This window comes from Canis aureus, chromosome 28 (genome assembly GCF_053574225.1).
Source record: "Canis aureus isolate CA01 chromosome 28, VMU_Caureus_v.1.0, whole genome shotgun sequence".
Classification (NCBI taxonomy): Eukaryota; Metazoa; Chordata; class Mammalia; order Carnivora; family Canidae; genus Canis; species Canis aureus.
The window spans coordinates 26208169-26233545 of record NC_135638.1 but is presented as its reverse complement, the minus strand read 5'-3'; the positions used below and the strand labels follow the sequence as shown (position 1 = coordinate 26233545).

The 25377-nt window shown below is 37.0% G+C and overlaps 1 protein-coding gene across 38 annotated transcripts in view; it reads right to left on the bottom strand.

Moving 5' to 3' along the window:
* Positions 1 to 25377, bottom strand: part of LOC144300565 (uncharacterized) — a 228499-nt gene that overhangs the window by 104434 nt on the left and 98688 nt on the right. For 11 of the 38 annotated variants that reach the window (XM_077876777.1, XM_077876778.1, XM_077876781.1 and 8 more), the window contains 2 exons: positions 17967 to 18017; positions 16454 to 16505 (listed from right to left, as the gene is read on the bottom strand). In XM_077876777.1, coding sequence (XP_077732903.1) covers positions 16454 to 16505; positions 17967 to 18017 — 103 coding nt within the window. Of the gene's footprint in view, positions 1 to 9699; positions 9837 to 10964; positions 11041 to 16453; positions 16506 to 17966; positions 18018 to 22858; positions 23013 to 25377 lie in introns of those variants that run through there. The other 27 variants (XR_013367246.1, XR_013367251.1, XR_013367250.1 and 24 more) reach the window with 7 other exon arrangements.

Here is a 25377-nt window from a genome sequence, read left to right as displayed (position 1 = left end):
GTAATAGTTCAGAAGAGTCAATATGTATGTGAGGATTTACTAAGCAATTATCAGAAGTAACAGGCTGGGAGAGACTGTGTGTGTGGTCCCTGCTCAGTTGGGTACACAATCATACAGCAATGCCATGCAGGCTGTTGCTCAGCTTGGGGCAACATTGCTGTTGAACTGATGATGGCAGCTGACCTTGACATACTGGGAATAAAGACCTGAAATGTTTGGCTTCTTAGTAAGTCCATTCCCATTTGGGAATGAGAAGTTCCTGGGTAAATGCTTCCTGGAGTAGAGAGTGAGAGGGCTTATTTCCTGACCTCCAGGCGCTGTGAACTCTGGGGCATGACTCTGTCAGGACTATTTCTGAGAGGGGGCCTATCTGTGTCCCATCAGAAGCACTTGATTCCACTATAGCTGAATAGGGAGCTTTGAAAGTTGTTTCATGGAATCCCTCTCTGCTTTCCTTGTTCATTCCTTTGTCTTACCTGATCTGTTCCCTGCGCCTTACTGTGCCCTTCACAGAACTACTGCTTCCAGCTTCCAAATTTCTACATAAGCTATTCTGAAATTCGTACAAATTCCTAGTGGAGGCTTGTTTCTCTCCTTTGCTTATTAAAGAGCTGCTTCCTTTGCTTTTAATGTGCTTCTTGGTCTGTCTCTTATTTGTCAAGACCCAGTCTGAGTATACCTCTGGGCACTCTTCCTTCATCCCTATCCTGCAATAAGCTGTCCCTCCATGTGTTGCTGTGGTCTCAGAGTTCGTAGCAATGGTGGCCCTCATCAGACTGTCAGTGGGTAACTGTCATGGCTACCCATTCTTCTGTAAATGCCTTGATAGTACAGACCATATGTGTTTATCTAATCTCTGTGTCCCTAGTACATAGTACATATGATGTGTACATAGTACAGTTCCTGATGCTTAGAAAACACCTAGTAAATGTTGCTAGGTTAATAAGAATCTTAATCACATTCCCCTACATACTCCATCTGCAAGTGAGTTGCTGACTGCCAAATCAATAAAATACTGTGGAAAAAAGTGTACACTTTCACCTGTCTTCTTTAGTGTTAAAGGAGTTAACACTTCTTTACTGTTAATAATGTTAATACCTAGTTGGCCACAAAAGTTTAGTGAGGAGCCTTAAGTTCCTTGGAGAAAAGGGGGCCTACATATTTTAAAATTCAGTAATAACTCTGATCCATAGTTCTTGCCACATTTCTCCTTGTGCTCTGCTTATAGAGAATTTAGGTGCCCTGAACTACTTAAGAAAGTGATAATTTTTTAAATGACTAAAAACAACCATATATTCCCTAACTTTCTCGTCAGATGAAATAAAAGAGATATTTTAAATGAGCAGATAACAATAACAACTAAAAACTCCAAATGACCATTGATTTGATTCACATACTCTCCACCTTTTTTTTTTTTTTAAAGAAGTGTGTAGACTGCCAACTGTTTCTGTTTTCTTTCCTGAGATAATATGTCCAGACATTACATGCCACATCGCCATAGGCAGCGATTAAAGAAGACAGGTAGGATACAGATTCAGAAATGAATCCAAGAAAAATATTCATTGGACATTGGTGGTTGGTCTGCTTGGCTTCTGAGAAATCCAGAGAGAGATCCTTGCTGAGTAATAGTGAAGATTTATTGAACACAAAACCCTCTCCTTAATTTAAAAAAAAAAAAAAAAAAAAAAAACTCTTACACCTATCTTTGTGTCAGGGTGCCCTTGGCATTGATGACTAGCTTTCCATAAATGACAATGGGTAGAGCTAGAGGATTCCAACTCTGACCTACTTTCCAACAATATCATGACTTGGGTTTACAAAATAAATGTAGAAGAAAGGGCAGTAACATCTTGAATTTTCTGGAAAACTTCAAAGATGGGCATCAAAATATGCAATGAAAACAGAATGGTTGAGATTCTCTTTGTATCCCTAAGACATCTCCATGAAAATGCCCTAAAAATGTCACCATAAAGAGAGACAACATTATCACTAACAGGAACAGTAAAGAAAGTGTATGTATATAGACATGGCCAACACGCACATGAGAAAATGCCCTGCATCACTTGCCATCAGGGAAATACAAATCAAAACCACAATGAGATACCACCTCATACCAGTGAGAATGGGGAAAATTAACAAGGCAGGAAACCACAAATGTTGGAGAGGATGCAGAGAAAAGGGAACCCTCTTACACTGTTGGTGGGAATGTGAAATGGTGCAGCCACTCTGGAAAACTGTGTGGAGGTTCCTCAAAGAGTTAAAAATAGACCTGCCCTACAACCCAGCAATTGCACTGCTGGGGATTTACCCCAAAGATACAAATGCAATGAAACGCCGGGACACCTGCACCCCGATGTTTATAGCAGCAATGTCCACAATAGCCAAACTGTGGAAGGAGCCTCGGTGTCCAACGAAAGATGAATGGATAAAGAAGATGTGGTTTATGTATACAATGGAATATTACTCAGCCATTAGAAATGACAAATACCCACCATTTGCTTCGACATGGATGGAACTGAAGGTATTATGCTGAGTGAAATAAGTCAATTGGAGAAGGACAAACATTGTATGGTCTCATTCATTTGGGGAATATAAAAACTAGTGAAAGGGAATGAGGGGGAAGGGAGAAAAAATGAGTGGGAAATATCAGAAAGGGAGACAGAACATGAAGACTCCTAACTCTGGGAAACGAACTAGGGGTGGTGGAAGGGGAGGTGGGCGGGGGTGGGGGTGAATGGGTGATGGGCACTGAGGGGGGCACTTGACGGGATGAGCACTGGGTGTTATTCTGTATGTTGGCAAATTGAACACCAATAAAGAATACATTTATTATTTAAAAAAAAAAAAGAAAGTGTATGTATAAACTTCTAAAGTGTAAGAGGAGCTTTGACCAGCTAGGGAGTGATGCAGTTGCTATTAAAAAAAAATGAAAGAAAAGAAAAAAGGCATGGACTTTGTAATAACAGACCATGTTCTAACTCTGCTCTCTCATTTAGTAGCTGTATAACACTGGGCAAATTACTTCATGAAGTCTACCTTTCTCATTTTTAATTTGGATTCCTAACTACTTTACAAATTTGTTCATTCATTCATGTAATTGATAAGTGTTTGATTTTTGAGCAATTACTATAAACAAGATACCATGCTGGGTGTTAGAGATTCAACAATAGAATATGTTTCCCTCATGAATGTCATTGTCTAGGAGCAGAGATAGTTGAATAAATAAAATAATTACAATACATTGTGACATCTGACTTAATACTGGTAAATTCAAGGTAGTACAAAGGTGAAAGTGATTGGGTCCCCTTAGGACAATTGAGGAAGGTTTTAAAGAAGAGAGGAAGTTTAAGCATCAGCTAATGTTTAACAGATGATCAGAGATAAGGAATGAAAAGACTTTCAGTGCAAAAACAACAGAGTGGCCAGTGGCACGAAGAATTTAGAAACTTCAAGAGTCCAGGAAGCATTGAGTAGCTCAGCTTGTTAATTAATATATTTAAGAGGTAGAAGAGGACTAGTGACCATCTGAATAAGAAGGCTTAGCAAAGAGAAGGGTAACACCCAGGTTTCTGTAGTAAGAGACTCAGTCAAGGTTCCTGTCTCTTATGAAGGGACAAAGAGAAGGGGAATTGAGAAGAAGGGATGACAGAGATAAAGGGGCAATTTTGGGACAAGTTGATTGTGTGAGGGTTCTGTGAAACATCCAAATGAAATGTCTTGTAAGCAGTTCAGGGTCTAGAGCCCAAGAGAGGGAGCTGACCTGGAGATTCAGGTTCAGAACCCAAAGCCTCATATATAAGACCAGATGAGCATTTGGATTTTTCCTCCATATTGGCTGGCCTCAAGGCAAATGAGGAAGTCTGGGTTATGGGGTGGTATCCAAGGGGAAATCCACAGTTTGGTTCAGAGTCTTTGTGTGGAAGAGTGGTATGCTTGGGAAACCCTTTGGTCTATCCTTATAGCAGACCTGCCATCAAGGAAAACTTGCCATAAATAAAAAAATACTGTCAAGGGACACCTGGGTGGCTCAGCGGCTGAGCGTCTGCCTCCAGCTCAGGTTGTGGTCCTGGGGTCCCAGGATTGAGTTGCACATCGGCTCCCTTTGAGAAGCCACTTCTCCCTCTGCCTATGTCTCTGCCTCTCTCTCTGTGTCTCTCATGAATAAATAAATATTTAAAAAATTTTAAAAAGTACTTTCAAAATTATGTTATTTTATTTGCTTGCATTTTAAAAAACATTTTGAATGAATCAAAGATCAAATCAATTAAAGAATTAAAATCCCTCATTTTCATTTGCTTCCCTTTCATTACAAACTGCTCCTTCAACTCTTCTACATGTCCTAAAAGCTCTCCCCTACTCCTGGCCCCCACATTTCCTATTCTTACATGCCCCCTACTTTCTCCTTATTATATATCACAAAAATCCCCAAAGATGAGTCTGATAAGGCAGAAAGAGTCATCTCTGGAGTATGAGGGAAGAGAACAAATGAAACATGCAAAGTCAGGATCCTTTTAGAGGCCAGGAGGAGGGAAAAGGATGGAAGGATTCATGCATTAATAATTTTGTTCTTGTTACAGTAGACCCAAAACTCAGGGTGATCATCTAAATAAGTCATGCATGCAAAGAAACCTAGCAGAGAGTAAGGATTCTTGTTCCAGGGAATGGGATGGAAATCAAAAAGAAAAGAAGATTCTAAGTCATAGGTGAAAAAGTGTTTCCTAGAGAAATTTCCTGGGCATTGGCAACTGCTGTAGCAACTTGATTAAGTTGTAGTGACCTCTGGTACAAGAAGAAAGAAATTGTTAAAGTTTTTACTAAGGCCTGGATCTTGTTGGAAGAAGATATAGAATGAGAAGAAAACAAGAGTCAGGACAGAAGCTTAGGGAGCAGATTGCTGGAGAAAGTCAGTGAAGGATTCTGATGAGAATCTTTCAGGAGGTGGAAGAGAATCAGTGTGTGGTGTCTCAGAAATTATGATGCTTTTTTTTTTTCAAGGACACAGTGTTAAATGTCCCATAATCATCAAATTTGATACAGAATGGAAAGTATTCATTGGATTTGGAAATTGAGAGGTCACTGATAACCTTAGCAAAAGCATCTTCATTGAAATAGCAGAGGCAAAAGGCAAATTACAGTGTGTTCGTAATGAAAAATGAAAAACTGAAGACATGAAGACAACTGTTCTGAGAAGCCTGTCTGAGGATAGGGGACAGCATAATAACTAGAGGAGTTTATCCCCATCCTTTCTCCCTTACCTTTCCCTCCTTTTCATCCTGGTAGGTAAGACTTGAATTTCTTAAAGGCTATTGGGCAGGATCTTGTGGAAAAGAGTCTAGAAGTTCAGAAAGGAAATTACAGAGATGGGGATGGAGGGGACAGGGTTAGATCGAAGGATTCACCTAGAATAAGAGAAGAAGGAATATGCTTTCCTCTGAGAGTAGAGGGAAGGAAAGTTTTAGTAGGAAAGCAGGAGATCATCAATCAGGAAGTTGTAGGAGTTTCTGTCTGCTAGCCTGAGTTCTCTACAAGGGAGTTGGCAAGGTCATCTACTGAGAGTAAGGCATAAGGAAGGAGGAGTTGGGAAGGGAGACACGGGGAGAGGTTTGGAATGGTGATAGTGTAGAAACAAAGAGGGGGACAAGATATATGGCACAAAGAGTTCATATTTTTGAGACCACATGTTGGAGACACCTAGTATATTTGAGACTCAAAGGATATTTTCCCCAGCTGCAGCTGCATGAGGTGCAGAGATGCTATCATTAGATGAATTTAGGGATGGCAGTTTGAGGCAGGTGAGACATTCTATAAAACCTGCTTCCCCACTAAAGAAGTATAGGCTAGTAGCATAGAAAAACAGGCAGTTGTGACTTTCTAGCAGGAAGAAATGTTTTCATCTAGTGAAGCTAGTCAAGTCTAGTCTGGCATTTAGTTAAGGCCATGAAGGTCTTCTAAAATTGTTGGTTTTAACTTTGGGCACATAAACTGCAAAATATCAGGTGGTGCCACTCAGTTATTGGACCTCAAGTTGTGACTGCTGTTATCCTGAGGTCACAACAGGAGTAATCAATTCCCTTTTTGCCCTATCCAGGTCAAAGGAGACAAAAGAATTCCAACAGATCTAATTCTCTTGTCCTTGCAGACAACCTCTAATATACAAAGAAGTAGTAGAACAATGACTTTGGGGAACATGCTCACAAAGTATCCACACACATGACATCATTTTTTTCAATTATTGCACAAAGGCAGAATATGTTGAAAAGAGATCTGAATTCAGATAAGTCAGAAGCAACTGCAAAAGAGCAAAAGCCAGAATCAACTAACTTGTCCTTTTTTATCCAGTTAAGAAAGCAAATCCACTTTTCCAGCAGATAGAAGCCCAAGCAGGCAAGAGAGATGGAATGAATCAGAAGGAATACCCAAGGATTTATGGAGGTCATAGCTATGCTTCTTGAAATAGCAATGTTTGTGTAATATTTTAGAAAGAAACCTGCACCTAAGACAGAGCCCATCTTGTGGCATTAATTTTGGTATGAACTGGGAAAGTAGCGCGTGTGTGTATATGTGAATGTGAGATAGAACAAAGTGGAAGGAAAGGAAACTAACATGTGTTGGATCCTTATATGTGCTAGCACTTCACTTTTTCTCATTTAATTCACAAATCAACCCTGTGCCATAAATGTGATTTTCTTTATTTCACACAGTTAAGAATCTGGGGCTCAGAGTAGTATGAGAACTTGCTCAAGTTTGCCTTTAGAGATTGCACACTGCAGGCCTTAGACATGAGTCATGGAGACAGGCATAAAGGGCCCGAGGACTTGGCTCTGCCACTAACCACCCCTGTGACTTGGGGAACTAGTTAAACAAAATAGTACTTATGATGATCACTTTTTGTGTAAACTTATCTAGGTTACAATTTCCAAGTATTTGATCACTATTCTAGGTGTTGCTCTAAAGGTGTTTTGTAGGTGCTGTTTAAAGCCCATAATCAGTTGACTTTAAGTGAGGGAGATTTTCCTGGATAATCTTTGTGGGCCTGATTCAATCAGTTGAAAGAACTTGAAAGTAGTGCTGGGGCTTCCTTGAAGAAGAAATTCTACCTGTGGGCATCAGGTTCACTCTGTCTCAAATCCCAGACTACTCTTCTTTACAGATTTTGGACTTATCTCCTCAGCCCCCACAATAACATAAACCAATTGCAAAGAATCTCTTAATATGTGCCACCTACTGACTCTAGTTCTCAAGAAGAATCTTGGGTGATATGGCACCTCCCTCTGGTGGGTTATGCAAATTAAATGAAGTCATGTATGACTGTATGGGAAGTGCCTGACATGGTGCCAGAAACACTAAAAAGGATTTGAAAAATGGTAGTTTCTGTTATGATGACTTGGCAAACACAGGTTGATTCTTCATCTAGTTGACTTCCAAACTGACTCTAACCAAAAACTTGGTCAAGAACTATATAGTTACTGGTCTGGGTTTTATCCCTAATTCAATATGACTTTGAGCAGGCCACAACCTCTAAGGGCCTTGGTTTCCTTTCTGTAAAATAAGGAGCCATACACCAAATAATTTTGGTACAAACTCTTCCAGATTTGATGTTTTCTGGGTTAGTTTTGACCTAATTTATTAGATTTGCATTAGGCCTGGTCTATTTCATCCAGTTATCAGCCAAGATCTGTTTCATTACAGTTACATTCAAGGCTGCTCCTACATGAATAACCTTCTAATTACTGGGTGGTTTATGGCCCAAGAATACAAACGGAGTTTAATATTAACCTGAGCAAAGCATTCTTATTCTTTTAGCCAGTATTTATAGAGCTCCTGCTCTAACCCAGACTATAAGCTATGAGGAATAATAAAAAAGCATTAAATCTGGTTTCTGCTCTCAAGAAACATAGCAAGGCATCTAAAAATCAGATACTACTCTGAGGGGGCATATATTTAAGTCTAAGCACTACTAGAGTTGGAATCAGAAAGGCTTACTAGTAGATGCAGGGATTCAGATAGATGGGATGTCTGTGTAAGAGATGAGAAAGAAGTTAAATTCTACTCTTATGTGTGTCCACTCTTACTGGGTGAGATTTGGGCAGCTCTTTACATTGTTGCTTGCCCTTGTTGGCACAGGGTTTCTCACCTATTCTACCTGGCATGTTCTGTGCAAGGATGAATGGGCAGCAGTTGTACTACCTTGCACACATTTACCATGGATACCTTCAAACACCATGACAACCCCCATCATCCATGCATTAGGGCATCCCTCATAGGAGATTAAGTTCCATTAAGGTAGGGTAAGTGCTTCTCTTGTCTACTGTATTCATGGAGTAAATCAATGAAATTTACTCCATATTCATGGAGTAAATCAATGAAATTATTGCTCACCAGGATATGGGAGACATAAAGAGAAAATTTCCTTAACTGAAACTTTCAAAGGGATTAAACCTTTAAAAACAGTGATTCTTATACTTTGTAAATTCTTTGATTTTCAATGTCACCCCAATCTGACTCCCCACTCCCACTCCTTGCAACATTTTGCTTAAGTCCTACTGGCAGGGCTTCTTATACAAAGAGCCATTGACAGAACTTCTGCCAAAAACTTGCTGGAGCTGAACAAAAAAAAAAAAAAAAATTGCTGTGTGTAGAAGAAAAGTTATGCTTGAATAACAAGCAAACACTAGAAGGATTAATTTTATAAGCTTACCTTTAAGATCAGATAAAGGCAGCTTGACTTTTTTAAGACAATATTCATTTTTATCAGTTTAATAAACGTCTCTTAGCAATATTGATAGTCATCTTTAACGGGCAGGAACAAAGAAACCTTATTAACAGTTAAACTTAAATTGTTCACTAATCTTACTTCAGTTTATTGCCTCTTTCATGATGATCTTTTGCTGAATGAGTCTAAAAAAAAATACTTGGTGATATGTGTAAACAAGCCAGAAATTCTCAAGACTGTGGTCTAATGAAAGCAAATAAACAAGGTTTACAAAATAATTCAGAACTCTGAGAGGGACAGTGTTTGAGGTATAAATATAGATTTCTAGAAATAAGGAGTTTATAATCATAAGTCAATATCCATAGGGATCACTATAAAGATTGGAAGTGGAAAAATATCTTCTGTATTCAGAAACATTTCCTAGTCAATTGCAAAATAATTCTGCCCATGGATTATTAACATTTATATTCCAAAAAAATTTTGAAAACATTTATTCAGCTCCAATTATGTGCAATGAATAGTTCTCAAAACATACTATATCCAATCAATGCAATAAATCATTACATATTTGCCAAGGACTTGACTATGAGTAGTCTGGGTTATGTAGTGTACATATGTTGTTTTTGTCTGTCAGTCTCTGTGTATTTCCCCTTCTTCTGTTAAGAACACCTGAATTTTCCTTTGGGGAGTCACTCTCTCCCATTTCACACGATGTGTTTCTATGGGATTGACCCCACCTCACTAGCTCCAAGAATATTCAGGTAATCACTACCTGCTTAGTTATCCTTTGGCTACAGTGATTGATTTAGAGATGGGCATAAATGCAGATTGAAGTGGAGATGAGTTTGGTGATAAAAGCTAGACCTATGAGACTAAACTCTGGGGTTTTATTAGAAATACTTGGGCAAGAAAACTCTCTTTCCACAGATTGAAAGCTGTAAGGGTGACAAGCTAAGACTCTGTTAGAAAGACACCAACACAGAAGATAGAGAGCAAGACCAAATTTTAATGGTGGTGCTAGCCATTTTCCACTTGCCCTGAGATCTTCTCTCTTCTCTTCTCTACTGGCTGACTAAATGGATTCTATCAATCTCTCTTCCCCTCTGGCTTCCAGGTGGGAGTGCTATGAAGAGATCAGAGACATTACATTATTTCCCAAGCCCTTTCTGTGGGGTTTCCTCAGGCTGGCTGTCCCTCTACTGGAGGCTATAGCTCCTGTTAGGAAACCATCTCCATACAACTCTCTGTCTTCAGGTTCCAGTAACTACTCTTGCTTTGCTCCTTTAGCCCTAGAGATGGTAACAATGTCTCACTATTGCTTGCTTTGGTACATCAGTATCCCTAATAATTTTCCTAAACTCTGTCCCCATCTTTGTTATTAGTCTTCTTTTTAAAATTCAATTTGATGGAGCCATCTATTTCCTGCTAGGACTAAGACAGATAAAATGACATTATTATAGTTCTTATCCAGATATGCCTAAATATGGTGATACTCCTAACTCTTCAATTACTTGAGCCAATAAATTCCCTTTTCCTAGAGGCTGTTTGAATTGGATTTTCTGCCTCTTACAACAGAGAGTCCTAATACAGTTTGTCAGGTTGTTTTGATTTCATAGACTCACACAAAACAAATAAAAGGGAGAGGACACTGTTAAGAACCACACTGAGGCCCTCAAACTCATATGTAGAAGTCCTAACCCGCAATACCTCCGAATGTGATTCTGATTTGGAGATGGGTTCTTTAAAGAGGTAATTAAGTTAAAATAAGATCACCAGCACGGGCCCTAGTCCAATCAGACTTGTATCCTTATTAAAAGAGGAGATTAGGACATAGACATGCAGAGAGGGAAGATACTATAAAGACATAGGGGGAAGACAGCCATCTATTAGCCAAGGAAAAACCAATCCTTCCAATACCTTGATCAGACTTCTGTGCTCCAGAATTGTGAGAAAACAAATTTTTGTTGTTTAAGCCACTTAGCCTTTGATACTTTGTTATGGCAGCCTCAGTAAACTAATACAGACATCTATAAACTATAACTGGGAAAGACACTTCTAGAGGCCAACAACTCTCTCCAGGTCTGAGTCAACATGGTCTCTTAGCTCATCTGTGTCTTTCATAAATTGGTTCCACTTACATATATAACTCCCTGCTCAATCCTTCTGTATTTCCCAATCCAAAGGATCTAAACGAATTGACTTGGCTAACTACCATTGATACTATTGGGGTGAGACCTTTGCACTGACCTACCTCATGAGCTTCTAGCCAGCAGTGGATAATCTGCATTTGGATCATATGCCTTTGTCTGGTTCCATTAGTGGCTACCCTGTGTAGAGAACAATTATATGGTGGTTCTCTGCATAGAAAGTGGTGGGAAGGTAAGTTCCAAGGAGAAAGAGAGTCTGAATACAGCTAGCATTTGAAAAGTCCAGCATTTGGTCTCCTGGGCTAGTGGCATTAATTTTATGAAAACATCAACACCAATACATACTGCTCAGATTTGGCTTCAATTTTTACTGTAGTAGCCAATTTCTCACTTCAGTAACTCACAAGGCCCACTATCTTGACCTTCAATCTTATGAGAAACCTTAGAATCTTTACAATAACCACACTGTTGTGCTTGACTTAGTTTGATGTGTGTTTGTTACTTAAAAACAAAAAAGCTTTGATTAAAACAGTTTCAAAAGAGGAAAGCAATTTTGTGAAAAGGGATCTGTTTAGGAGTAAACATGACTTATTGATTATATCGGATAGTACTAACAATTTTGTGACTATACTGGTGTCCCCTCACCTCTTCATGTATAATAAATGGAAAGAATACTGAAAAAAGTCTTCCACCTCTTAGTAACACTTTCGGAGAATCTTAAGACCATACTTCATGAGGTCATATACTCTTACCTTAGGCAAGAATTTTTTTTTTTTTTTTTTTTTTTAGTTTCTGGAACTCTAAAGAGAATATTTCAAATTTCCTGAAGTGTTAATTTTTTTCCTGCTCTATAAACTTCTCCACAGCCTGATACCACAGAGACAGGATCAAGTGGGTGTAGGTCTTAAATTTCACCATTTGTGGAACTGACATCATGTGTCCAGCAGTATGATTACATTTCTGTTTGGAGTTATTTCTCCCTTGGGGAGGTCAGGGGTGGCATAGGGAGGCACTGAGCTGAGGTAGGGACAACCTTGTGGGAACTTCAGCTTTCAGGCCTACTCTGCTGCCTACTAGGCCCATTCAGCAGAATAGCCAGGGCCATTTGACTTGTATTCAAAAGCCTGAAAGTGTAAGAGTCTGAGTGTGTCAGATAAGCTTGATAATTTATGTAGGCTGAATATTTTGGGACAAAATGGGGCATACATGGAAAGCCACCTTTTATTTACTAGAAGCAAAATGTAAAAATACTAAAAGTTTTAAGACAAGAGAGCCACAAGATCAAATTTTCATCCCAGAAAGACTACTCTGAATTACTTTGAATGGAAAGTGGTTTGGAGGTAGGAAGGCTGGAAGTATAGCCAGACTCAAAGGGAGGAAGCCAGGCTAGAGGTGATGATGGCCCAGATGAGTTGGAGTCAGTGGTGATGAAAAAAGGAAGACACTGAGAAAAGTGGAGGGATTACAAGTGTGGCTCGAGCCCACTGTTCAGGAGGAGCAGGTATAAAGGTACATCTGTTATGCTAGGATACTTGGGTTTGACGTTAAAGAAAGGGATGGGATGGTCAGGACCATGCATGAGCAACTCTGCTTTTAGTTTTTCTCTCTGCTTAAAGCCAGGAAAGAACTTGGAGACCCATCAGGAAATTGTAAATTCTTTTAAAAAACAAAAGGATTAGCTCTGTCATGTGTAGCAGAGGTAGTAGGGTTGGAAAGAGAAGACTCATTTGGAGTTGGATACAACTGGTAAAGAGCAAAACAGCAGCCTTTGGGGAATACTGAGGAGCATCCAGCTACAGAATTGGAGTCACATTACTATCTGGGCTGTTTTGATGTAGCCCAGCCTTAGCTGGCCTTTTAGGGAAAGGAGCTATTTAAGGAGGATTTGAATTTTAAGTGGCTGCATATTAAACATTTTTTTCCTAACCATATTTGCACCCCTCCTCTTCCTGCTCCCCATACATTTTAGTGACCACCTGAATGATGAATAAAGGGGACAAACCTTTGTCTGGTGAGGTAGATTGTGTTACTTTCCTGTAAATAATTGCTATTTCCTCTCCTCCCTCCATTGACACTAGGCCTGACTTGCTTTGGCCAATAAAATGTGAGTAAAAGCTTAAAATATGCTCCTGTGGTTTAGTTTGGCCTTCTGTACTCATGCCCTCTGTCATAGAAAGAACCCTCTCCTTTAGCCTGGATCCCAGAGTGAGTATAGAAAAGCATATCTGAACCACCTACAAGCTGGAGCAGAACCACTATACAGGCAACCTCAGACCCATGAGCAAAATATCTTTCTATTATAGGTCATATAAATGTGGTTTTTAGAAAATTACAAGCATTTTTACAGCAAAAGCTGACAAAGAAATTAGTCCCTAAAAGTATGGTGTTGCTGTGATAACTGAAAATATTTGTCTTTCCCTCAGGACTGAACAGCAGGCAGCAAAAAAGTGTTGGAGACTGGAAAGATGATGATCTTGTAGTAAGTAGCAAGATTATGTAGTAGAAAATATTTGGTAAAACCTGCAATAACTTTAAGACAGAAAGTATACCTCATGAGTGGGTGGTTTTGGGTGACGAGATTTCAAGACAGATTGTTAATAGCATGAGTTGTTTGCTGCCGTTGATTAAGGTCTTTCTTGAAAGAATTGACCTGCTTATAAGTAGGGATTGAAGAGTGAAGAGTGACTCCAGAAATTCCAGGACTTGCAAATTTGAAAAATAAACTGTTTCTCATCTTCAAATAGAAAAGGAAAAACAAAAATGCTGAAAACCACAAACTCTGATTAATGTTAATTAAGACCAAGTCTCAAGACAAAGATCAAATAAATGTCATACTCTTTGGTAAATGTGTTAATGGATTAAGGTGGCACTCAGTGAATTCTCTTATCTGGACAAAATGGCTCACAGAAAAGAGATAAGGACTAGGTTCCACTAACCTAATAAGCTCAAACTCTGTAAGTAAGCTTAAAGAGAAAAGAGGCATGACTTGAAAATTGTAGATACAGTTGTTTCATGGAACTAATCACACACAAAAAATTTTTAAATAGTTTTTTTGTGGGAAATTTAACTCCCAAAGCACTATTATTGCCTGGATTAAAAGAGACTGTGACTCTTTGAGCCATGAAAAAGACTTAGGATAATAACATATCAAAATTGGTTCATTATTGTAACAACTATATCATACTAATGTAAGATTTTAATAATAGTAAGAGTTAGGTGTTGGGTACATGGAACTCTCTGTACTATCTTAGCAACTTTTGTGTAAATCTAAAATTATTTTTAAAATTGCACCCAAAAGCATAAGATACTTAGGAATAAACCTAATCAAAGAGGGAAAGGATCTATACCCTAAAAACTACAGAACACTTGTGAAATTGAGGAAGACATAAAGAGATGGAAAAAATATTCCACGCTTATGGATTGGAAGAATTAATATTGTGAAAATGTCAATGCTACCCAGGGAAATTTACACATTTAATGCAATCGCTATCAAAATACCATGGACTTTCTTCAGAAAGTTGGAACAAATCATCTTAAGATTTGTGTGGAATCAGAAAAGACCCCGAATAGCCAAGGGAATATTGAAAAAGAAAACCAGAGCTGGGGGCATCACAATGCCGGATTTCAAGTTGTACTACAAAGCTGTGATCATCACGACAGTATGGTACTAGCACAAAAACAGACACATAGATCAATGGAACAGAATAGAGAACCCAGAAATGGGCCCTTAACTCTATGGTCAACTAATGTTCGTCAATTAATATTTTATATAAAAAACTGAAGACTAAAAGTTTTTCCTCTAAGATCAAGAATAAGACAAGGATGTTGACTCTTGCCACTTTTATTCAATGTGGTACTGGAAGTCTTAGCAGCAGCAATTGGACAAGAAAAAGAAATAAAAGGTATTCAGATTGGTAAGGAAGATGTAACACTCACTATTGATAGATGCCTTGATATTACACAAAGAAAACCCTAAAGACTCCACCAAAACCTATTAGAACCTATTTGTCACAAATCTATGACAAATGAACTCAGCAAATTTGCAGAATATGAAATTAATATACAGAAATCTGTTGTAGTTTTATATATAAATAGCAAAGTGGCAGAAAGAGAAATTAAGGGAACAATCCCATTTACAATTGCATCAAAAAGAAGAAAATATCTAGGAACAAATTTAATCAATGAAGTGAAAGACTTTTACTCTGAAAACTAAGATATTGATGAAAGAATTGAAGATGATGCAAACAAATGGAAAGAGACCATGTTCATGGATTAAATAATTAATATTGTTAAAATATCCATACTATCTAAAGCAATCCACAAATTTAATGTAATTGCTATCAAAATATCAACAATATTTTCAGAAAAACTAGAAGAAAGAATCCTAAAATTCATATGGAACCACAAAAGACCCCCAAATGGCCAAAGTAATCTTGAGAAAGAACAAAGCTGGATGTATTATACTCCTGAATGGCAAACTATATTACAAAGCTGTACTCAAAACAGTATGGTATTGGCACAAAGACAAAACATAGATCAATGAACAGAACAGAGAGCCCAGGAATAAAGCATTCTTATATGGTCAATTAATCTATGACAAAGGAGGCAAGAATATACAATGAGAATAAGTCTCTTCAATAAATGGTGTTGGGAAAACTGGATAGCTACATGCTATCCAATTCACACAAAAGAATAAAACTGGACCACTTTCTTACATCGTATGCAAAAATAAATTCAAATGGATTAAAGGCCTAAATGTGAGACCTGAAACCATAAAAATCCTAAAAGAAAACATAGGCGGTCATCTCTTGAACATCAGCCTTAGCAACATTTTTCTGAATATGTCTCCTCATGCAAGGACAACAAAAACAAAAATAAACTACTGTGACTACACGTAAATAAAAGAACTTTTGCACAGTGAGAGAAACCATCAATAAAATGAAAAGGCAACCTACTGAATGGGAGAGGATATTTGCAAATAATATATCTGTTAAGAAGTTAATATGCAAAATATATAAAAAAAAACTTATACCACTCTGCATCAAAAAAACACAAACAGTTGGATTTAAAAAATGGGCCGAGGACCCGGATAGACGTTTTTCCAAAGAAGGCATATAAATGGCCAATAGACACATGAAAAGATGCTCAACATCAATAACCATCAGGTAAATGCAAATGAAAACTATGATGATATATTACCTCACTCCTATAAGAATAGTATCAGAAAATCAAGAAATAATAAGTGTTGGTGAAGATTTGGAGGAAAAAGAACCCTTGTGCACTGCTGCTGAGAATGTAAACTGGTGTAGCCACTGTGGAACAGTAGGGGGGTTCCTCAAAATATTAAAAATTGATGTACTATATAATCTAATAATTCCACTACTGGATATTTACCCAAAGAAAATGATAATGCTAATTTGAAAAAAATATATGCATCCTTTTGTTTACTGCAGCATTATTTACAATAGTTAAGATATGGAAGCAATCTAAGTGTCCACTAATAGATAAATGGATAAAAAATACGTGATACATGCACACACACACACACAGACATAGGAGTATTACTCCAACATAAAAATGAGTAAGATCTTACCATATGTGACAACATGAATGGACCTAGAGGGTATTTTTGCTCAGTGAATAAGCTAGACAGAGAAAAACAAATACCATATGATTTCACTTACAAGTAGAATCCAAAACACAAAGCAAATGAATAAACAAAATATACAAAGAACAAAAGACACAGTTGCATAGAGAACAAACTGGTGGTTGCCAGAGGGTAGGGAGATTAGAGGATGGTGAAACACAGGAATGAGAGTAAGAGACACAAATCTCCAGTTATAAAATAAATAAGTTACAGAGATGAAAAGTATAGAACAGGGAATATAGTCAATATTGTAATAATGTTTATGGTGACAGATGGTAACTACTCTTATCATGGTGAGCTTTGTATAAAGTATAGAATTGTTGAATCATCAGTGTGCTGCACACCTGAAACTAATAAACACTGTATGTCAACTATACTTCAATAATAAAAAAGTGAACCATTAAAAATTAAAGACTTTAGGGTCCCCAACATTCTGCAAGCAGGTAGCAGGACGAGGAAGCTGCTCAGATGCCAGGGGGTACATATTTTCTTTCAAATGTGGCCAAGAAGGATAATGGAAAATTACCTCTCAGAAGGTGGAGCCAAGAGTCATGAGAACAATGAAAAGAAAAGCTACTCCCAGGGAATAGAATTGGAGCCTAATCAAAGAACATTTCCTACCTTCAGGTTAGGGACTTGGCAACATTTACCTAGTGAGATTTCAGAATTGCTACAGACCAGTGACTGCTTCCCCTTTTGCAATGGGCTATTTTTGCTATCCTGTCTCTGTTCCAGTATGGTATGCAGAATGGGGGTACTAGCCAGCAAATTATTACTTCTGTCTCCTCCTCCTCAATTATATGAAGAATACCCTACTCTCTCCATTGATGTTGGCCACATGATGTTGATCCTAGAATGAAAGACTCATGGATATACCTGAACCTGACCTGCAGCTCAGAGCAGGGCTGTTCTAGTTGCCCAGCCAATCTGAGTAAAGTAAGCTTTTGTTACTGGACATCACTGAGAATTTTTGGTACACAATAAAAGCTGATGAATACATATAGCAAAGGTTTCCAAGGAACTGAGGAATGGTTCTAGATTGGATTTGCATATAATAAAGGTAAGGGAGTAGGTGGAAGAGAAAGTTGTAGGGCATTTCCAGATAATGATCAGTTTTATCCCCAAAATCAGGGTAGAGTATTCCAAACATCATATTCATAGGAGATACTAGAAGTTTCTCAAATGACTAGAGTCCAGCATTTTATAACAAACTTTAATAATTAGTGATACCATTAAAATTCAGATAATATCTATAGTCCCAAACAAGGTCCTATAATATATAAACTCCTTGGGAATGAGATTGAAATATAGAATGCTAATGAATATTAGGACCTTTGAGATCATTTCAATGCAAAATACACAAATGCAAAATATATAAAGATAATTAAGATAATGATGCAATATCAATTGTGTTTCTCTGTTTAATATCTTGAAAGCAAAAATTAACTGCTATACTTACAGAACAAAATTTGGAAAGCACTTGTTCATCTTTTGAGCCGTAAGATTGCACCTGTTAAGATGAACATAGGTAGAATTAAAACTTTATTGCAAAATTATTTGCCAACAATGGCTTAATTAATGATAATACTGATACTTATTTTGCTCTGATACAAACTTTATATATTTAATTTCATGCTAAGCAATATTTGATGCAACAAAATATCAAGACAACAACATAATTCAGGCTTACCTATGAAGTTTGTTTTAATGGGAATTGACCTATGTTCAGTGACTGCAAACCACTTTAACAGGTTTTACTTGTTTATATAAGAGACATTTTAAAAAAGACATCTATTTTCCATTTTTCCTGGCATTAACTAGGGACAATCTTGCCACAATTCTACTTTACAAAACTACAAGGAAGGAACACTCAATTTGATGTTCATGTGAAATATAATTACCCACTTTTCTTCCTTTACAACATGTACTCCATAGTCAGGATGACAAGCCAAAAAGTACATAATACACTGCTTGTCATTAATAACAAGTATGCTCTTTTTTGAAATTATTTTGCAATAACACTTATTCAAAATATCCTTTACTTGCTTTTTTGACTATTATATTAGAGCACCTAAACAAGTATTGCCTGTTTCAAATCAAAGATAGGAATAAGAATTTATTGAATAAATGAGTTGACTAGATGCAATCATAAATAAGTATTGTAAATTTTAACATGTACAAAGTTTCATCTCTGACCATGTGTCTCTAGGTAGTTACACCGCACCGACAGAGTCAGGGTCTGTGTGCCAGTATTGCAGAAAGATGCCGCTCCTCCACCTTGCCCTAGATAAATATGGTGCATCCTTCAAGGCTCTCCACAAAGCCCACATACTGAATAAAGTCACTCCTGTAAAGCATGTATCATTATTTCTACCTTATAGATGAGGAAACTGGGAAAAATTTTGAATTCAAGATTTAACTCCAAAAAATGATAGTCTTAATAACTCTGCTGGAAATATAATCTTTTTATTTCCTAAAATATTTGTTATTGACCCCCTAAATTTTCTGTTCTTCAGAGAAGAGCCACACAGCAAAGGTAGTTTTATAGGGATCATTTTACAGGATCTAAACTGAGAAGCCTCTGAGACTTTAGTTGTGATGCAGAACAAACTGTATCTGGTAATAACTTTAGCATCGTATTTTTTGGATCTGTGATTCACTTATTATTTTAACCTTCCAAAGCCAAAAATTTTAAAATACTCAACTCAAACTACTTTTATTGGGCTGGAAATGTTTTATTGCAGTTTGGCTGACATTTTCTTTTACAAATGTCATTAGCACTGCTTAAAAATGAATTATGTTGGGGTGTACAGTACTACCTCTGTTTTGAAAAAATATTATGATTTTATGAGTACATGAGGTGGGTCTTTGGGAACAAACATTAGCAATATATATCTTCTGATTTTCCAGGCATGCTTAGATTTCTACCTAGCATAAGGAGCTTGGCTTGGAAAAAGGTATAGATTTAGATTGACTTTTCCAGGATTATGTTGAATTCTTATAATATCCTTTAAAGGAAAGCAGCCCGGGTGGCTCAGCGGTTTAACGCTGCCTTCAGCCCAGGATGTGATCCTGGAGACCTGGGATCAAGTCCCATGTTGGTCTTCCTGCATGGAGCCTGCTTCTCCCTCTGCCTGTGTCTCTGTCTCTTTCTCTCTGTGTCTCTCATGAATAAATAAAATCTTAAAAAAAAAATTTTTTTTTTAAATATCCTTTAAAGGAGAATCCACTAAGACTTAATTAAAATATTGCACATAGGCTGCTCATATCCCTCCCCTACAAGAGCTTTAGCTCTGGTAACTGTTGTTATGCTAACACTGGTGTTCAGTGGGTCACTGAAATCAAAATTAATGCAGGCCATCTGAAAAATCAAGCATCAATTGTATTCATTCATCAATATTCTCAAATATAAAAGGTACAAAATGAAGGAAAAGTAATGCTGTTTATTTTTAGCCTTGGAGAATCCTGGATGGATGGACATAGCAAGCATTTGAGTGGAAAAATAAGAATTATTTGTAGAAAAAAAATCCTAATTAAAAAAATAAAAACCAAAGTAACAACAAATTTCTTTGACAAATTCTGAGTCTTTAAAAAAATACTCAAGTCTTGAGTTGAATTTCCTAGGTCTCTGGAAATGCCTGTAAAATCTCCCCAGTTTCTGGCAGCCTGGGTGGCTCAGTGGTTTAGCACCGCCTTCAGCCCAGGATGTGATCCTGGGGACTGGGGATCGAGTCCCACATCAGGCTCCTTGCATGGAGCCTGCTTCTCCCTCTGTCTTTGTCTCTGCCTCTCTCTCGCTCTCTCTCTCTCTCTCTCTCTCTCTCGCTGTCTCTCATGAATAAAAAAAAAAATCTTAAAAGAATCTCCCCAGTTTCTTGGGCCAAGCACAGGGGTTCTCAAAGCACAGTCCCAACCATTAGTTTCCTCATCTGGGAACTTGTTAAAATATAGTCTTGGGCCTCTCCTATGCCTCCAGAACCATAAACTTGAGAGTGGAATAAGCAATCTGTGTTTTAACAAATCCATTATACACTCTGATGTTCTGCTCTGAGGTTTGGGAACCTCTGGCCTACAGCAATTGTTCTCAAACATTTCTGAGCAGTAGAATCCCCTGGAGGGTTTGCTTAACTATGAGTTCCTAATCTAGCCCTTGAGATTCAATGGCAGTAAATCCAGGGAGTTATGTGGGAATCTGCATTAATTTTTTTTAAAATAAAGTAGGTGGTTCTGATTTAGGTGATCTGTGGCCCACAATTTGAAAAATTCTGGCCTGAAGTGGAATTTAACTGTTGACAAAATGAGTATTTTTTTCCTCACAAAATTCCCCTCCACAATTGAGCAAAAACCTTTGAACTCTGACTTCCATATATAATTTATTTAGTCTGAAAAATGCCTGCTTACAGAGGTATTCCTTCTTTGCAGGCTTCCTTCATCCCACTGTCTGAAGGGACCTCAAAGCTTTATAGGCTCTCTATCTCTGAGGCTTTGCCCACTGCTTCCACAGGTATGGCATGTGTTTCATTACAGTAGCTTACAAAAAAGAAGTGATGTAGTCCATACATTTGCAGAATGTGAAGTATTAAGTATATGCTCCGACAAATGAGGATCTATTTTTTTTTCCCTGAGATACCTGGAAGGAGATCACTTCAAGAAAAGGGAGCTCAATCCTTACATATCTTGCCATGAGAATACTCTGTTCTAAGAAAGGTGACTTTTAATAAACTAAGTTTTGGAAATTATTCATTTATTCCATGGACATTACTAAAAATCCTAACGAAAGTAGGGAAATTGTTGGTCCACTTTATGATTCTTCTAATGAATCTCTGCTTTAAGTCTTTCCACTTTGTGTGGTAGAAGGAATTTTTGGATAAAAAAAAATAAAAAGAAACAAAAAGATGTATGCTGTATACTGGTTTCACTACAGAGGCAATACTACAGATATATATATAATATAAATATATACATTTATATTCATATATATATGAATATAAATGTCCCATAGCTCCCTCCAATTTTATCTCCTAAGCATATATATTTCAAATAGCTTTTTTTCATAATTTAAGAATGCATGGCTATTCTAAAACATTTAGAAAAGGTAGGCAAGTAAGAGAATTGAATCACATATCATCTCCCATTCTGAGGTAACCACTGTCGATATTTTGGTGTAGATCTTTCAAATTTTCCACACTATGTATATTTATTAAAAATGGTACCTACTTTTTTGTGATTTTTTTGCTCACTAATATCTGTGGCCATTCTTCTATACCATTAGAATGGAAAATCCTGTATTTCCTAAAGCATGATGTGTAATATGTGCCAAAGCTGATGTGTGAGATTATTTTTTGGTGTTGTATGAATACATTTTAAACATTTTCAGTGATTACATATTTTGTGATTAATTGAAAAATATAGAATATTGAGCCTGTAATTTTGTAGATACTTCTGCTTGGAAGAAGGCCAAGGAAGGAAGCACAATGATAATCAGCTTGATGCGAATGCGTGAATTATAAGTGCAATCCTCAATCCTCGGTTATGCCCATTAATGTCTCGGATGACTTCTTGGAATTGAGTGGTGCTCAACCCTACCAGGCTTAGTGTTCTCTTTTAAATGACAATGTTTTATCTCCTCTGTCAAATTCTGAAATGATAGTCATAGATAGCCTGCCTCTTTACATAATTTAATAAAAGTCAATATAATGCCCTATACTGGATAAAAGGAAAAACTAAAGAAAATAATTCATATAAAAGCATATACATTTTAGTAGTTAAATGCTTGAGCTTGACTACAGTGGAGAATATAATGGGAGATTTGCTGAGAATATGAAGCTGCAAGTGTAGACAGATACAAATGAAGGGTGACTTCAAGGCACCATGGCTATCTGGTAGGCTGATTTTTCCAAAATTGTGAACAATGTTTGGTAAAGTTGTAAACAAAATAAAGTATGGTCTTGCCTGATATACAAAGCTGTTGCATTTTAGGAAAAATCAGTGTATATTAAAACTGTGCAAAAATTTTGCATTTCCATGTTAGATTGATTTAGGTAATTATAAACTACAACTAATATTTAGGTCTGGCTCACTAGTTTTTTCATTGACTTGGATATTCTGTAAGATATATAAAGTCACTTGAAATTATCAGTCAATTCTTATTCACATGGGAACATGCCTGGCATTGCAGGCTAACATCTCTGGCCCCTGCCTAACAAAGGCAGGAGTGCCTCCAATCCCTAATGATTGCAACAACCAAAAACACTCACAAATTTCAAAAATGCTTTCTAAGCTGTAGCACAGTTCCTGAGAACCATTAGCGAAAATCACACAGAAGTCTAGTGTGGATTCTTGTATACTCACTGTCCATGTGATAGCTATGCTCTTTTCTGAAGTACATCAAAGGGTCATTTTTAGAAGTTAAAAATCATTTAGTATGCCAGGTATGCCAGGTATGTGGAAATATACATAACTGCAATTTGGAATCAGACATGCACTTCATTTCTTTTCCTCACTGAGCCTGTTGTAGTGAAAAAAGAGATTTCTACTACAGAAAGGTGAAGTTTATTACAGGAATAAAGGGTATGAATTGTGATTCGATTAAATCAGTCACGTTTTTTGCTAGGTATCAGCATCAAAAATCCATGCATTAATAGTATTACTTTGTATTCTTTTTTTTAAATCAAAGAATAATTGATATACAATATTGAATTAGTTTCAGGTGTGCAACAGTGATTTGGTAATTATACACATTATGAAATGGTCAGCATAATAAGTCTAGTTACCTTCTAATACCATACAAAGTTGTTACAATATTACTGGCTATATTCCCTATGCTGTACAATATATTCCTGTCTGGAAGACTGTATGTCTTAATGATCCATCCCCCTCTTGCTGCTGTCAACCATCAGCTAATTCTCTGTATCTATGAGTTTCTGTTTTGTTTTGTTTGTTCATTTGTTTTGCTTTCTGTATTTCTTACATAAGTGAAATCATATAGTATTTGTCTTTCTCTGTTTGATCTTTTATATAAGGCCAAAAGAGAAACATTGGTTACTTTGACAACCTTAAAGTAAATGCCAGGAATATCACTGACAGCATGATTTTGTGACCAAATCCAGTGACCAGAATCTCGTCATTTTCCTCAATAAAATTCAAACAACTATTGTGGGTTACAAAGGCTGTAAATTTTGTTGCCATTCTTGATCAGCTGGACCTGATATACCTCTTGATGGGAGAATTTGTGTTTGGCTTCAACCCCTACTTTTTCCAGCACAATTCCCTTTGCGTGGGAAATGCTTCCAAAATGGTTAGCCTTCAGGGCTGTGCCCAAATGGGTTTCCTTGTACTGTTTATCATGCCACTTCTGATCTTGTTGGTGGCTATAGAGCTTCCTGCAGTAAGATGACCACAAGACTTGCCCATCCTGCCAGCACCAATGGCCTAAGCAAAAGAGCTGTAGTTCATTTCTGTTTCTTTTTTCTTGTCTTGTCTCTTCCCTTATTGATGATTTTCTTTAGTGTTATGTTTGGATTTCTTTCTCTTTATTTTTTTGTGTATCTATTATAGGCTTTTGGTTGTGGTTATTTTGAGGTTCATATATAGCAATTTATATATTTAATAGTCTATTTTAAATTGGTGGCCACTTAAGTTGGAACACATGATAAAAGCACTACTTTTTTATTACTTTTCTACCATGTTTTATGTTTTTGATGTCATGTGTTACATCTTTTATTTTGTGTCTCACTATTCTAAAGTTGTTTTTACTATTTTTGTTTTTTAATCTTTATACTAGCTTTATAAGTAGTTGATATACTACCTTTACTATATGTTTGACTTTCCAGTGAGTTTTTTTTTCTTTCATATATTTTCTTGTTTCTAGTCATGGCCTGTTCTTTTCCACTTAAAGAAGTCCTTTGATTTATTTTATTTAATTAATCAATATTTTTTTAGAGAGAGAAAGTGAATGGGGGGAGGTGCAGTGGGAAGGAGAGAGAGAGAGAGAGAGAGAGAGAATCTTAAACAGGTTCCATCTCACACCCCTGAACTCATGACCTGAGCAAAAAGCAAGGGTAGGATGCTTAAGTAACTGAGCTGCCCAGGTACCCTATCCTTTGATATTTCTTATAATAAAGCCTATTTAGCAGTAATGAACTCCTTTAGCTTGTGCTTATTGAGAAACTTTTTATCTCCCTTTCAATTTTGAATGATAACCTTGCCCAATATTCTTGGTTGTAGGCTTTTTTTTTTTTCCTTTTGGCACTTTGAATATATCACATCACTGCTTTCTGGCCTGCAAAGTTTCTGCGGAAAAATCATCTGTTGGTCTTATAGAAATTCCCTATACATAACTAATTGCTCTTGATGCTTTTAAGATTCTCTATTTGTCTTTAATTTTTGATATTTTAGTTGTAATGTTATCTTGGTGTTCATCTTACTTGGGACTTTCTGTGATTCCTGGACTTGGATATCTGTTTTCTTTGCCAAGTTAGGGAAGTTTTCAGCTATTATTTCTTAAAATAAGACATCTGCCCCCTCTTTTCTCTCTGGGACCCCTAAAATATGAATGTTAGTATGCTTGGTATTGTCCTACAGATCCTTTTAACTATCTTCATTTTCTTTTCAATTTGGGTGATTTCTACTACTGTGTCTTCCAGGTTGCACATCCATTATTCTGTATCACTTCATCTGCTTTTTATTCCCTCTAGTGTATTGTTTATTTCTGTTATTGTATCTCATAGCTCCAATTGGTATTTTCTTACATTCTGTCTCTTTATTGAAGTTCTCACTGTGTTCATCCAATCTTCTCCTGAGGTCATAAAGTAAACATCTTTATGACAATTACTTTGAGCTCTATTGGGTAGATTGCTTGTCTCTGTTTT